Source organism: Lissotriton helveticus, chromosome 11, assembly GCF_964261635.1.
Source record: "Lissotriton helveticus chromosome 11, aLisHel1.1, whole genome shotgun sequence".
Classification (NCBI taxonomy): Eukaryota; Metazoa; Chordata; class Amphibia; order Caudata; family Salamandridae; genus Lissotriton; species Lissotriton helveticus.
In genome coordinates this window covers 802,622,294-802,638,086 of record NC_136072.1, presented here as the reverse complement: position 1 = coordinate 802,638,086, position 15,793 = coordinate 802,622,294, and the positions used below count along the sequence as shown (strand labels likewise).

General features: G+C 47.1%; 1 protein-coding gene across 1 annotated transcript in view; it reads left to right on the top strand.

Moving 5' to 3' along the window:
• The first annotated feature begins 881 nt into the window (after positions 1 to 881).
• LOC144791185 (interleukin-1 beta-like) overlaps positions 882 to 15,793 on the top strand; it is a 37,366-nt gene continuing 22,454 nt past the window's right edge. The window contains exons 1-3 of the mRNA XM_078665829.1: positions 882 to 1,049; positions 5,120 to 5,173; positions 6,100 to 6,190. Of these exons, the coding sequence (XP_078521955.1) occupies positions 5,135 to 5,173; positions 6,100 to 6,190 (130 nt within the window). The 5' untranslated portion in view covers positions 882 to 1,049; positions 5,120 to 5,134. The remainder of the gene's footprint in view (positions 1,050 to 5,119; positions 5,174 to 6,099; positions 6,191 to 15,793) is intronic.

Sequence of the window (15,793 nt, the reverse complement as noted above, 5' to 3'; positions counted from 1 at the left end):
GTTTCATTAGAGCAGGTTTCGAAACGAGGTCACGGTCAGACCAACATTTACGGAAGGGGAATGTGATGGTGGAGTTTAGCGCTTAGAAAGAGAAAGGGGACCAAGAATTGGGAGTCGCTGATAACACAGGCAGCCCGGAGGTACCCGAGGTGGGGCCCCCAATAGCAAACCGTGGAAAAGGGGAGCCATATACCTTGCTAGCACTGCGGTCCCTGGCACCCCCGATACGTCACTGTCTCTGCGGGAAGGGGTCCCGGAGACCTTTTGAGGCTTAAAACAAAGACAAGACTGTGCCTCGGCCTTGGTGGAAACCATTTCTGAGAGATGGGAGCCAAGCCAAGTAGGCCCACGCTTGTAGAGAGAAGTGACAGGAAGTTCAAGAAGCCTGCTGCCTCCACCCGGGGGCTGGCTGTCTGCACGTCTTTAATTTGAGGGGGAGAGTACCGGCACTTCCCAGGACAAACAACTATTCTGGGATACTGAGAACTTGTGTTTTTATATTTCCATGTCAAACCCTCGAATAGCGGTGTTCTGCAAGAACCAGGTTAAGGAAGGCAGTGTACAAAATAGACATATACTCACCTCGGGGTGCACAATGCTTGCTTTAATCTGTTTGGGTTGTAAATCGCGCGAGTCTCTGCCAATGCAGCGTCGCATGTGACCCACCCCTCCAAGGGGGCGGGGGTCTCCGACCGGAAGCCTGCCCTACGCTTACCACTCATCTTTACCTATTCACAATCTGTTTGCAGGTAGGTGGGCGTGCTCTATTTTCAGATCCTGGGGGCGGGGAAGGGGGTAGTTGTGGGGGGTGCGGTGGAAATTCCAAACCAGAGGGCCCTAAGGAGGAGCGTGGGCAGTCAGTGTGGACAGAAGCATGCACGGTACCTAAACTCATCCTGCTCGGGGGAGTGGTACAGGCAAGTAGCAGGCCGTGAAAGCCTACCAGGGGTACAGGACGCTCTCGGAGGAAACAGACAGACCCTCAAAAAACGACAGACGCAGGGTGACCATCCGAGGCACAGCAGAGAACCCCCCCCCCCCCCAGTCAGGTATGTATTCTTTTTTCGCACGTAGGCATCGCTTTAACAGGCCGTGTTTTTAGGCTTGCTGGGGAAAACGTGAAAATCATGAAATCGATTGGGGCGGCTCAAGTGTGTGAGGCGTTAGTCTTCTAAAAACATTGGGGCGGCTCAAGTGTGTGAGGCGTTAGTCTTCTAAAAACAAAACTGCACTCCGTAATGCTTAAAGACCGAATACGCCTACAATGTATTTTTCCTCCTTCGGTTATTACGTGGAAAAGGGTACATAAAAGACGTGGGGGAGCGTAGGTGTGGTAAAAAGATGGGTTGGGTGTAGTTGCAGAAATTTTGTCTCATTAAAAGGAAGGCTTAGGTTGCCATTTGGGCTGTGTTAGAACTGGCTATTTCTGGTAGGCTAAGGCTGATGCCAAAGCCAGGCAGAAATCACCATTCTAGTCAGGGCAAGGGAGTCACACGCCAAGATAACCCCTGCTCACCCCCTTGGTAGCTTGGCACGAGCAGTAAGGCTAAACTCGGAGGCAATGTGTAAAGCATTTGCGCAAGCACACAACAGCAACAACATCCTAGGCACACCACAAAAGAAACACCACACAAGGTTATATAAAAATAACTTCTGTATTGTCAAAACACATCAGATAGAAATCACACATGTACATTGTGCCAACTGGCACGGGCAATATTCACAAGGGATCATTTACAGGACAGGGCCACATGGGCCACTGTCAGAATCAACACTTTTAGAAATAGCGCTTTTAGAACTTAGAATAAGTATAGCACAAAATAACAGTTATAAATCACAACCAGTAACTACTGGTAACAGGTAAGTACCACCTACGCAACCCTAACCACCTTAGGAGAATATCACGCAGGGGACCAGGACCTCACTAGGACCACCTGTACAGGAAAGAACAACCACCTAAGAATAAAATACATTTAGGGGTATCAGCAAGAACACATTACACATGATGCATAAAAACATTCAGAGGTGTAGGGAAAAAGGTAAACACGTGATGTATAAAAACACATTCAGCGGTGTAATAATAAGGCACATGATGCATCAAAAACACATTCAGAGGTGCAGGGAAGGAAAAACACATGATGCATAAAAACATTCAGAGGTGTAAAATCAAGGAAGACACATGATGCATAAAAACATTCAGAGGTGCCAGAACATAACTCGATAGCGCAAAAACACATGATGCCTAAAAACATTCAGAGGTGTAAGATCAAGGTGCGTAATCATATTAAATGCATTACATTTCCTAGCACCATATCACATTGCACAAAACTCACATTAGGCAATTACCATCACATAGATAATCACATTGCGCCTAAATAAAGTCACATACCAGCCCCCATCTAATGAAGGGACTAAAGAGCCCTGTGTCCAGAATGTCAGGGCGCGCTGCCATGTAGCGCCAGTCAGGGGTGCGCCACCGGCGCAAAACCTAAACGTTGCAGGTGCCCACTACTTGCTGGGCACCTGGGAACATCCCAAAACCTAAACGGTGCAGCTGCCCACTAATTGCTGGGCAGCTGGGAATCAAAAAACTGTGACAGGGTCCTCGCTGACCCTAGAACAGAACTGCACCAACTGTTGGAGCCACACAGGCTCTGAAAAACACTTGTGTCCACGTGACATAACACTGCGCAGAACGTTGGAGCCACCTGGCTCTAAAACAAATACTGTGGCCAAATGCTGGAGCCACACAGGCTCTAAAACACATATGACCCAAGTCCCTCGGGGGGACTCTAAAAATCAATGTGGGCCTTGAAGCACCTTGGCTCCTCTCAAAAGTAAGGGGGGCGGGGGGAGCCAACTCAGCTCCTTAAAACAAACATGCCCCCGCACCGGTGGAGCCTCTCGTGGGCTCTTAAACAAATACAATGCCCCCTGAGCCTCATGGGCTCTCAACATGATTCCTCGGGGCTCTCAAAACAAATATGCCCCCGGAGCCTCGGGGGCTCTAAACACAGAGGCCTCGCTGGGGCCTTTCAGCGCCCCTCCAAAAAGAAGCTTGCACCACCTGGCAATGTGCCCGACACCCCCCCTCGCATCCCGCAGGCACTCACCGGGAACAGCGCGTCTCCTCGGCACGGCGGCTCCTCTTCTTGGTGCGGGGATCTCTCCTGTGCTCTCCAGCGTTGGGGCAGGCTTCCACCTCCCGGGCTCCCTCCAGCTCATGGCAGCCCTGCAACACTCCGGCTGCTTCGCCCGGTCCCCCATCTCAGGACCGGGACTTAGGGTGGAGCCGCAAGGCTCCGAGTCACACCTTTTAACTCCGGGGCTCCCTCCTGGTCATGGGAGCCCCGCGACATTCGGCGGCTTGGCTCTGGTGGTCCCGGGGCTCTCCCCAGATCACGGGAGCCCCGGGCGGCCATCACTCCTCTCGCCTCTTCTCTCGGCCGCACTATCTCCGGTCTCCCTCTCCTCACGGGAGACCGGACGGGCACGCCATGGCTTCCCCCAGGCAGGGGGAAGCGGAAACAACGTCCTCCTGGCCCCGCCCACAACCAGGCGGTGGGCCGGACATCCCCTTGTGGCGTTTTCCCCCGGGCTGCGGCGGTGACTCGAATGGAGGCAATAACGAGGGGTGGGCACCCTCGAAGTTAAAAATAAACATAGAAGCGAGGTGGGCACTCGCTAAATAATTAAATAAATGGGCAAAGTCGCAGGGTAGGCACCTGCCAAACCTCACGCAAAATGCGTGAGGGCGACACGCTCGCTATGGGTCCAAATAAAGCGCTCTCCCAGCGCTATAAGTAATATACAGCGCTCCCAGGCGCTATAAATACCAATCAAGCGCTCCCAAGCGCTTAGGCTTCAACAAGCCTGGGTAAAGGCAAGAAAAAGGTCTCTGCAGGAAAATGCAGCTTCTCCATGCTGCCAAAGGTCCCAGAGATTCCAAGGGGCAAAGCAATGTCCCCCCAATCAGCCCAGGTAAGGCAGAGGGGTCCCCCAGAAGTCCTCCAGGCATCCAGGAAAGTCCATCAGGTGTCCAGGGGCTGGGCAGGGCTCAGGGAGGCAAGCCTTCCCCTGAGCCCAAGCAGCAGCACGCCCCTGGCAGGATTCAAGTCAGAAACAAGAACAAATTGTAAGGGGACACAGCCCCTTTTTATACTGTAAATTCCTTTATCTAGCAGGGTGCAGGCAGTGTGAGAACCAGCTAGAACTGGTTATAGGGAACTTCTTTCAGGGTGAGGGGCATAGGCGACAGTCGCCCAGCAGGAGGTGGAGCCAGCATTGTGGCAGGCAGGCACAGCCCTATTCACTCCTAGGTGCCCTCTCCTCCCACTTCCCTGGCAGCAGATGCAGCCTTTCATCCACGGGCTGACTCAGACAACGTCCTGGGGCTCCCCAGCCCCTGCCACCCTCAAACCAGACAGTCAATCCACAAGCAGGCCCAGGCACTCCTGGGCCAGGCTCACCAGCCAATCACACGCCAGACACAAATTACACAAATATGCCAACTTCTAAAAGTGGCACTTCCGCACTAGACACATTCATGCCGCATACATCATTACGCAGCATTCAATCTCACGAGTTCGTACATACCAAACTCGACCCTGCACTCCCCACACATCAGGAACTACCATGGGCATACATATTCCCCATTCATTCCTATGGGAGGGCAGGTCACTCGCCACACATACACAGAGAGCACACACACTTTACACTGTACCACAGTGAAAAAGTGCGCAAAGGCCTAAAATCACCAACACCAGGTTCCAGAAACAGGCTAGGAAAAAGCAAAAAGTTTCGGGGTGAACCTGCCAAAAGGGCCAGGTCCAACAGGCTGCTAAGCGAAAGCTCAGATTTGGAGTAAGATGCGGAAACTAAATTCCAGCTCTGGGGCAGGCGTAATGTTTTATGGCTCGCGCTGTCACGAGGGTCTCACGCGGGGTCTCCGGAATCGACACCTGTCTAGAGCTGTGACTGCCGAGGGATTACCTGCTTCGCTCGGTTTTCCTTCGAGAAACATAAAACCCCTCTGTAGTGGGCACAGGAAATATCATGTGATTGATCAAATAACGCATTGCGGTAGATACCGCTCATCCCCGCTGTTTGCTTCTTCCAGGTCCCATCTCTTATCATGGAGGCCGCGCTGACGGAGGGCGGTTCTGGCGCTGAGGTGAGTGCTCGTGTTCGAGGGATGTGTGGGGGCGGGGAGGATTTAGAAGGGGACACTGGTGGGGGCTGTGATGAAGCGGACCCCGTCTGTCTTCCACCCGTTCACGGACTAAACGTGATGCAAAATATCACTGAACGCCACTAAACTGTGTGCAGCGGCCCTTCCCCCCCCCCCCCCCCCCCCCCCCCTCCTGGTAGACGACTGCCCATTGGAAGCACTTTTTGAGTCCCGAGTTATCCTTTTTAAATGGGATTTGTTTCCAAGGGTGTTGGTCCCGCTAAACTACCTGGTATGTGTGTAGAAACGGGTAAACCGTGATATCAGTCACCTGAGATCAAGTGGACGCGTTTTGGAAGGGAGCACTCTCCTGACATTAATCGGTTCCCTTTCCATGGGTGTCGCACTGCAGTCTGGGACACGGCTTTTTATGCAAGCCCCGTACTCCACAGAGCGAGTCAGATCCTCCCTGGTCTATTAGTTGCCGGCAACAGCAAAGTGTGCATGTGTTTCTATAATCCTGTAAGGCAGGGGTCTCCAAACCGGTCCTGGAGGGCCGGATCCATGCCAGATTTTTTAAATAACTACATGTATCTCAATGGGGATATCCAAAAAATCTGGCATGGATCCGGCCCTCCAGGACCGGTTTGGAGACCCCTGCTAAAGTATTGCCAAGAGTAGCACAAACCTGCAGCGCCATCTAGCGGTTGCAGGGGACACTAGTTCACAAGCCGTGCTATCGCTTGCCCTAGGCGGGTCCAATATACAGCTAATAAATATTATTAGGACAGCGCCCCCTTCCAAGCAAGAGTATGTGGCATCGGGCTGCGTTTGCACTGAGATGGTCTTCGGGTACAGCTGTGAAACCATGGCGACTGAACTTACCATGTTGAACAGAGCCGGGCCTCATTCTGCCTTTGTCTCCACAGGCCTTCACTTTTAGCTTCGAACCAGCGAAGTTCCCTTTCTGTCGTTTCGGGGCAAAAAAACAGGAAATCCTCAAAAGCGACGAGGACGAAGGTAAGGTGGCGCCCTCATCTGGTGGTGTGGAAGGGGTATGTCTTTCCTGAAACTGAGCATAATGGATGAGTCTGTTTGATATCACCCATCTTCGCTCGACTGCAAGCTGAATGTCCAATTTTAGGCCGAGACTCCGCCTCTTTCTCCTAAATCAATAAACCAGTAAGAGGGCATTTTTTTCTTTACATATAAGCATATCCAACGTTGTGTGCGAGTTTTGCGGATGTGGGCATATTGAGGATAAAGAAGCGTGGCTTGATACTCTTTTAAACTTCTTGTACCGTATGATTTCTTTCTGGGTAAGTTTGGGAAAAAAACGATTGGGTGCGAGTTTTGCGAATGTGGGCATATTGCGGAAAAAGGATGATTGACACGGCTTTGCTAAGTTGTTCGAACCCATTTGTAGGCTTCTTATTTAACTGTTGATTTATTTCTGGGTACGTTTGAAAAAAAATCTTACGTTTATTTGCTAATGGCTTGCAGCAGGGCACAAGTCCTATTAAAAGTGGGGGGGACTGACAATATGCAAATTACCTCATGACGTCTTGCACTGAGCGTGTCCCGGTGTCTGAAAATTACACTAGGACACGTTCAGCATATTTCCGAGGGGCCCAGCTTCTTGGCAGGAGGGGTGCCGTCCACCCTGTGAAAAGAGTGGGGAGACGCTGTGTACCTCCGTGTACCCCCGACTCTAGACCTGCGGCTGCCCGAGGCCACGCAGTGGCCATCAGGAGGGCGGCCCCTTAGACACAGAGGGCTTTCCCCCCCCCCGCCCCTCTCTAGCCCCTCTCGTCCCCCGGGCAGGCGGAGTCCCGAGGGGAGCTAGGAGGAGCTGCGTGGCACGTCTGGTGCGGCAGGCAGGGCGAGGGGTACTTAAGCCCCCCTCGCCATTTTCTCTGCCTCTTTGCTGCACCGGACGCGTCATAGTGACCTCGTGGCGGGCACACACTTTTTGGTCTGGCGTCGTGTTTGTTCCGGTGAGTGTGGGCACTATGCCATAGGTCTCTCCTCCTTTTCCTGCCGGTGACTCCTTGTGAGAGTCGGTTCGCCCTGGAGTTTGGGCCGGGAGGTCCGCCGGGGGTGGTGTTGTGCGGCAGAGAATACAGTGGCCTTGTGCTCGGGTGACTGGGTCACGTTTGTTTGGCTCGGGTGAGCATGCAGTGGCATTTGAACGTGTTCTGATTAATTACTCGAAACACCTTTCATGTGATAATTTGCTGATGACTGACCTTGCGGTATATACTCTGTTGAAAAGGAGCGTGTCGTTGTCTTTGCTGGTTGAATTCCACCTCCGCTCGTTTGTCTATGCAATAGCGTGCTTGTTGTATTACCCTGCTCAGTTTAGTGCTTTAGCGTGCTACAAAACTTAGTGGTTTAAGGGAGTGCTTAAGGCGTTGCTTCAAGGCTTTCAGTGGCTTTCTCGTGTAGGGAGCGTGTGTTATGCCCGAGTATGAACATGAATATTTTGAGCACAACGAGTAGGCTTGCGGTATTCTGTGTTGTCTTCTTATCGCGCTCATTATTTCCCTCAAAGTAACGTTGCTTCCTTGCCTACGGTTCGGAGCAACGAGCCCTGGTTGCCTTTGCGCATGTCTTGGTATTTTTGCTGATGTGTGTTATGTGACCTGGAATGTTTCAAGCTCCTCCCGCCGCCCCCTTTAGGAGGACAGGAAGCTAAGCTCGGTTGTGATGCACAACTTTATTACTCTGCAGATGGAGACAGTCTTACAGCGACTTTATTACTCTGCAGATGGAGACAGTCTAACAGCACTGGGATTGGTTTTGTGCGTGCAAAGTTGTCGAAATTGTGGGAGAGTAAAAAATTGGTTATTTTCCTGTAGTGCGGAGCCAGGACACGGGCCAGAGATGGGGCCTTGGACTTGTTTCAGCCTTCACAGCTTGTTGAGGTTCGGCTGAGGGTGGCCCGCCCTGGTCCTTTTTCGTAACCTTATGTCCAGTATTAAGAACTCACTCTTCGTTCCCAACTGCCCAGTTTTGACTCTTGAACTCCGATTCTCTCAAATGACCAATTCTTATAATTAGGGCTTCTGTGTGGGAGCGTAAGATGGCCTTCATCTTCTGCATATTGCATGCGGTGCTCCACAGCCCGGGTGGTCTTCCGGTTCACAGTCTCCGTTGTTCGGGGGCTGGCGGGGGCGCAAGCGTTTTTAGATTTGAGGGGTTTTGGGCTTGGTCATCGGAGGGGCTACTTTAGATGGAAGCGGCTTGTGTTCTCCGGGATCGCGCGCTAAGTATGGTCCTCTCCGGGTTATTCGAGGTTGAGGCGGGCATGGGCCCCTGGGTTAAGGTTTCAGCACGTCTGCGGCGGACCCAGCTGCAGAACCGTCAGTGTGGCGGGCTGACTCCATTTTGCGCGGCCATTTATTTACAGGAAGGTGAAGGGTTTCCCTCAGGGGGTGGCCCCGCCCTCATGTAACCGTTATCTTATTTAGTCACCTTCCGGTTCCGGTTTTTATTGCAGCCTTTTCTGCCTGAGGTCGATATCACCACGGGGGTTTTAATAATATTATGCTTTACATTGTCCAGCGCACGTGGGTAATGGCGTCCGTTGGCGGCCATTTCCATTTGACGGGATGTCCGGTGCATGTGGGTAATGGCGTCCGGCGCAGCCATTCTGCTTCGTTTCCTGTCTACTGTGGGGGACATGTTGGTTGGTTGATACATATGTGATTTGAATGCACTTTTTCTGGCTGCTGACTTGCGGATTCGCCTTTTGCCCCTCTGTCAAACTGGAGTTTGTGTGGTGCCATTTGTGTGTTCGCTCTCCGGACACTGTACTCTGTTCAGGGTGCACAGTCTGCCTTGGGCCGCGCTACCCGGATAACAACGGGAGCGGAGAGAGACGCTTTCGCTCTCGAGATCCTAGCCGGCCTTTGCTGACGGGTTTGCTGGTTTTTCGTGCCCTGTTCTGCGACTCCGCCCTGTGGCCATTTTACTGTTGCTCCCCCGCTGTTCTCGAAGCGGCGTTCAGCCCTCGCACCTCACGGCCTCCCCCCCCCCCATTTTTTTCTTTGGTCTTCTTGCAGGGCTAGAGGTTTGCCTTATTCTAAGGCATACGTCCCGATCTGGGGTGGGGGGGACTATTCAGATGCGCACATGTGTACATGGTATGTTCACGCTAGGCCCCTTGCTTGCACGTGCAGCAAGCGGGATGATTAGTACGCACGGCAGAGCGAGGGCCTTCATGCAGCAATCACTGGTTCCCAGAGCGAGGGGAAAGCGTGGGCGACCACGCTGCAAATGTTTACGGTGGGTCCCTCCCTCACTCCTCAGTTTTGGCGGGGGGGAACAGACGTCCTCTGGGGAGCACCAGTGCCCGCTACTTCCCTTCACTTTCGAACTTTATTCCGTTTCAGGCGAGGAATTAGCTCAGATGGCAGAGCGCTCGCTTAGCATGCGAGCGGTAGCGGGATCGGCGCCCGCATTTTCCAATGAGCATTTCTTCTTAGGTGTACTATTGCCTTTTGCGTGGAAGAGTAAATATTCAGCGCTGTGCTTCCTTGTGAGCAGGTATGACACGTCAGTAGCAGGGCGTATTTTCGAGCCTTGTAAGTATTCATTGTAAAACAATCTTTTGTTCGTTACAGTGCTGGGATAGGCCCGACATATTATGCTGCGTTTTGTAACAGCATGTTAGACCCACTAGGCACTCAGTAGTTATCTGTAGCGTTCAGGTTATCACTAAGACTGCATTCCTTCGGGTTCGCCGGGAACGTCATAAAGGTATGTACTGCCCATTGTACCATAGGTTCTTGCTCCGTTTATTCCTGGATTATCGCCACGGCATACAGCAGGTATCGCAGAGCAGTACTCGCTAGCCTGTGCTAAAACCGTATATGGGGGTTAATTTCCCTGGCTCTCTCGTCCTGGGCAACCTTGCAGGCTCCGTGCTTTCACATATCCCTGGTGGGGGCATCTCTCCGAATTCTAGGCGTACCTCTTAGTACGGCAGGTGATGCCCCCCCTTGACCGGTCTCTAGCCCTGGGTCTCTACGATGTTATTGGGAATTATTTTCGAACCGGATGTACTTCATGCCATGCTACCTTTCCCCAGCTCAGAACGTGCCCTGGGGTAATCCGCATTAGAACTCGTCAGGTCAAGGGTGTGCTATATACTAAGCTGGGGGAGACAGACTACCGCGTGTGAGCAGCTGTAATTTAGGTGAGCGCCTGGGTGGTTTAATGGGCGTTGCGCTCTTGAGTTGAGAACGGGTGCAGAATACTTGAAGTGATTCAGTGCGGGTGAGGCATCCAGGCTTGCAGCAAGCCGACACTGCATAATATTCTCAGTATGTACATGCGACTGAGTGCCTGGATACATAGGGAAGATGAGAACTGTATGTACGCGGGACTGTGTACCTGCATATGAGGGGTGTGTGGTACACCAGACCATCTGCCAGTGTTCTCTGCATGATACTGCCTATGTGTACATGTATCTGGGTGCCCCTGTGCACAAGAGGTGTGATGCATCAGGCTAGAATGTAGGATGTGGCTAATGTGTACATGTATTTGTGTGCCATGACTAGGAGATTTGTGTTATTCAAACTAGCGGTATGCGAACACTGCATGTGGGGATCATTATGTACATGCGACCTGGTATTCAGTCCTAAGATATGTGCGAGGCACCAGCCAAGCAAATGCTACTGCATAGGGTGGACAATAGGTACACATAACTGTTTGCTGGTGTACAGGGGATGTGCAGTACTTCAGTCCACCAGCGTACACACATTGTATGTTGTGGCTAAACTATATATGGGATTGAGTGCCCATCTTTGTGGGCGTTTACTAGAGCAAGCTGTCCACTGCATGATCTCTGTATACATGTGACTGAGTGCATGTTGTAGGGGATGTGCGATGCACCAAACCCTGCATGCTGTGGTATGTGGGCATGTAAATGAGTGGCCATGCAGAAGAGTGCATGGTACAGACACTGTGTGAGGTGCCCAGCGTACATGGGAAGGAGCGCCTGTCACCCGCAGGAGAGGTGCCGAGCAATGGGTCTTGTGTGCACAGCAGACTTAGGAATGACTGCTCGGTCTAGGATAGACGCGTAGCTGTGCGCTCAGGGTACATGTATGTGTATGGACAACTGCTCATGCGGATTGGTAGGCCATTTGGAGCGTATTATTGGACTACATCTAACATTGCCTCTAAACATGTAAGTGCTGCGACTGCAATAACAGAATGTACGTAGGCCACAACAGTGTGGAATCAGTGTGCCAAAGGTGTTATTTCACCAAGAGAATTATTTCTGAGTTCTCTTAACAGCTGTTAAATCACTTCTTGAGCAATTTAATATAGTGAGTCTTCTATGGACCTACTCCTTCAGGTATTTTATTGGCAGTCCAGGCTCAGGCTGAGGTTGCAACAGTTCCTCCACTTGTATGTGAAATGAGTTTAACACTGCAGGCTGAAGGTCCTACATTCTACTGTGTGGCAGCAGGTGCTCCTAAACTGATGGCACAGCAGTTGGTCTGTGATCCAGCGGCCTATAGAAAATATATCATAAACAACGCTACCCAACTTCATAACCTATAAACAAAATTCTATACTAAAATTTGGACCCATTTATAAACCTGACATATTTTGGGCCTACTGAATCAGGTGGTCAGATTAAATCTATATACACATTATCTACAAACTATATACATTTTTATACATCTGCGGAAAGAATATTGTCATTAGAATAAAACTTTATCATTTAAACGACCACCATTGGCGACGTGATCTAGCTAATAGTAACCTACACTCCTGAATAATCAAGACCAGCTTGTTTGTCAAAAGTAAGGTTTTATTTACTAAATTATGGTATATAAGTTGATAGTTTTATAAATGAATTTTATTAGCAATAAAGCAAGCATGATTGTAAAGAAACATAAGTAAAATACAATTTAAGCAAGTGAATCAAAATTAAAGTAAATATATAAAGTTTAACATTTCTAAAACCTAATTCCCTAACTGAGCTAAATAGATAGAATTTAAAGTAAAGTTCTTTGAGGATTCTTACGTGCTCCACGCAAAGTCCGACAGCACTTCACCCTCATCGGAAAGTCAGAAAGCAGCAGCCAGCCCATCCCTAGGGGCATGACTTTTTATACCTTTCTACGCTAACTAAACTACGCAAAGGAAAGTTTTCAGAAATCTTCGACGTCCCATTGGCTGAGAGTGACAAGTGACATGTCACCCACTTTTCAAAACTTCCATTAAGTCACTTTTCTTAGAGACCATTGTCCCTTCCGAGTGCAACCAGGAGCTTCCTAGGATTGCAACATTTGTATAAAGTCATTCTCACAGCGTCCATTGACTTCCAATTGACTTCCGCGGATGCCAAGTTAAGGACTGACAAAATGTTCTTTTTCGACCTTGGCCATGTCCGACAGAATGATGATAGCACGTCAGTTTTTGCTTTGTGAACGCAGCTTTTGACGAACAATTTATTTCAGAATGGGCGTCTCAGCACTTTTGCAGAAGTAAAATTCAGCATATTGTAGCTCGGGCAGACAAGGCCCAAAAGCAGACAACTTATGTTTTCTAATATAAAACAAACACAAGAAAAGTATTAATGTAAGAAATAATGTAGATTCTGTATCCACCCCAAGATTTACTAATTAATTAACCCACCCGATTAATCAAAATGTTACCTAGCCATTGCAAACAAATAAAGCAGCGTTTATATCTACCAGTCTCCGTTATTCCATGAGACTTATATGCACCTAGAATAGTAGAAATGACATCACACAGACAAGGAAAAGCAAAACAAGCACATGCTTCTTTTAAGTTTGCAGCAGTTAGTAATGACAAAAACGAAAACAATAAATTATTTTATTATTTTGCACGAACAAAAAGATGCAACAATTATGCACGTTTATGAGCACACATGTTAGTCCCCCCCATGTGTAAAGTTTAATCTAAGTTGTATTAGCACGACATATCACAAATCATTAATATTATTATTCATGTTATGGAAATGTGACTTCACGAGTTTAAACAAAATTTTGTTTTCTAACTCGCTCCATCAACTCCCTCATCTGGTGATTAACAAATCACCACACCAGCACTCAAAATTTTGATAATTTAAATTTCTAAGAAATCGATTCAAATTCATTTGTATCAGTAAACCTAAAAGTCTGTTTCTGCATAATCTTTGGAATTAGCATAACGCTCTCTATGTAACTCCTGTAATTCGATCTCTCTTTCTTCTTCTTTTCTGAGTTTATAGATTCTTTTCTTTTCTTTCAACTGTTTCTTTCTTTTATGTAACAAACAACCTATTTTGGTCAAAATAAAAATGAATACTATTATAATCAAAGGTGCCAGAATCTTGCCAAGAATTGAACTTCCGATATCATGAAACCAGTTTTTAATTGCTTGAAACCTTTTTGAAAGTTTCCCTGTAAAATCATCTTCTTCTAAAGGAATTATCTCTGAATGCATTTGTGTAATATTCTTAATATACATTTCAATATTCTTACTTTCGTCAGGTATATATGTACAACAATGTTGTACATGTAAAATGCCACAGACTCCTCCCTCTTTTGCTAGGAGTATGTCTAAAGCAAGGCGGTCTTGAATTACCATAGATCTAATTGCAATAACTTCAACATTCACTAATTGAAACCCATCAGCTGTGTCAGTTGATAATCTATCAACTATAGTGGACAATTTTCTGATTCTCCCTGCATTTAGGGTTATACCAACAAAAGGTATTACAGCTTGAAAAATATCTCCCAGAACTTCAGTAAAAGTTTCTCTTTTAACTCTATTTACATAATTATGAATTTTAAACAATCCTTCTGAATCTCTGTCAACATGAAACACTTTAGGAAAAACAATTCCCACATAACAAGTTCCATACCAGTGGTCTGGAAGGTTGTAGTAGGCTTTGTCACCACAAACAAAATAAATCCCAGGAAAGATAGGATCTTTTCCACCTTTAAATCCCCAACCTCCCAAAATCTGATAAGTATCTTCACAGTTACTTGCACCTACAAAGTAATTATCAAAAAGTGTATTATCTCTTCTAATGCAAAGTTTTCCACTAACTGGTTTGTCTATGTGAATTGAAATATTTTCAAGCATTTTGCCATTTAACTTCTCATCCTCTTTCTGCCAGAAACTTGACTTAGTCTGCTTGACTAATTCATTCCTCTTATAAATTGCTCTTCTCTCTTCAACCATGTTCAAAAATGTCTTTCCTTCAGCACTTAATTTGCAAGTTAGATTATTTTTATAAGCATACTCATAAGTAAGTTCGTTAGTAACAAGGAAAAATTCTCTCATTTGTTTTGCTTTCTTATGCTTATTTAAAGCATTTTCAATCTTAATATTTGCAAAAATTTCATCATAATTTGAATAGTAATATTCTAAACGTCCAGTTTGATAAAATAAACTAGTTAATACACTACATATTACAGCATAAGTGAGAGGAAGCATATTATATGTTACTCCCTCAGAAACAGAAGCAGGTAACTTAACGCAGACGTAGCAGTCTTTTGCATCCATTACCTTAACATATTCACTCAATAGCTTTGTGAATGTATTACTTGAGAAATCACCAATTGATTTATCTTGATGAATGTTAGGCTGATGATCAATAACTTTTGCAGACGCACTATGTTTAGTTTGGCTAACCAGAGCTTTGCTTGTTATGTTAACTTTGTGTAATTCTCTATTCATCTCCAAAGGGATAATCACAGCTAGAACCAACCAGAGCAGAATTAAAATGAGCAGACACACCAGAGTCATCTTACAGCATCTTTTAAAAACAGAACACTTTGAAGTGCTCTCCTTAACATAAGGCATTCTTGGTTAATTTTAGCCTCAAAAAAATAAAAATAAATTTTAAAATTCTAAATTTATATTTACACCCCCCTTTTAAAATATATATATTTTTTTTTTTTTTTTTAAAACCCTAGACAAGATTTCTTCGACCTTATGTCATACATAAGTTTTCTTCAACTACACAGTTTTTCTTCGACCTTGTGTCAACTAACAAATTTTCTTCAGCCTTTTGCCAATTTAATATTTCTATACTTCAATCATTGTCACTAATTTCTTGGATTTCGTTTTCTTCTTCACTACTATCATATATGTCAATAACAGGTGGAATTACTAAGTAAGTCCACTCAGGAGACTTGTATTTTTGGTTTGGTCTTATTATTCTCTTCCCTTTTCTCGACATCACTTCAATTTTTCTTCCAACTCCAACTTCTTTTCCAGGACTCTTTTGACTACTGATTTCTTCAACTTGTTCTTTTGGCTTCTTGATCCATCTGACTCTCAATCTTCCACCTGGCCAGTAGTCTGCTTTTCTCACGTACTTCCTCTTTGGTTCAGAATTATTTGATTCTGACTTCCAAGTCCTTTTCTTTCTGTTTTCACTTTCACCTTCCACGTCACTTTCTTCAGTTTCGTAGTCTGAAATTTCAATTGACTCAGGAACTTCTCTATTCGGCAATTTCACTCTTTCAGGAACTTCACTTTGTTTTCCATCACTGGTACTCGGTAATTCGTCTTCCTCCTCTTCCTCATTTACCCCCAACTTCCCAGATTTCGGATTTCTGTTCCTTACTTCAGAGTTTG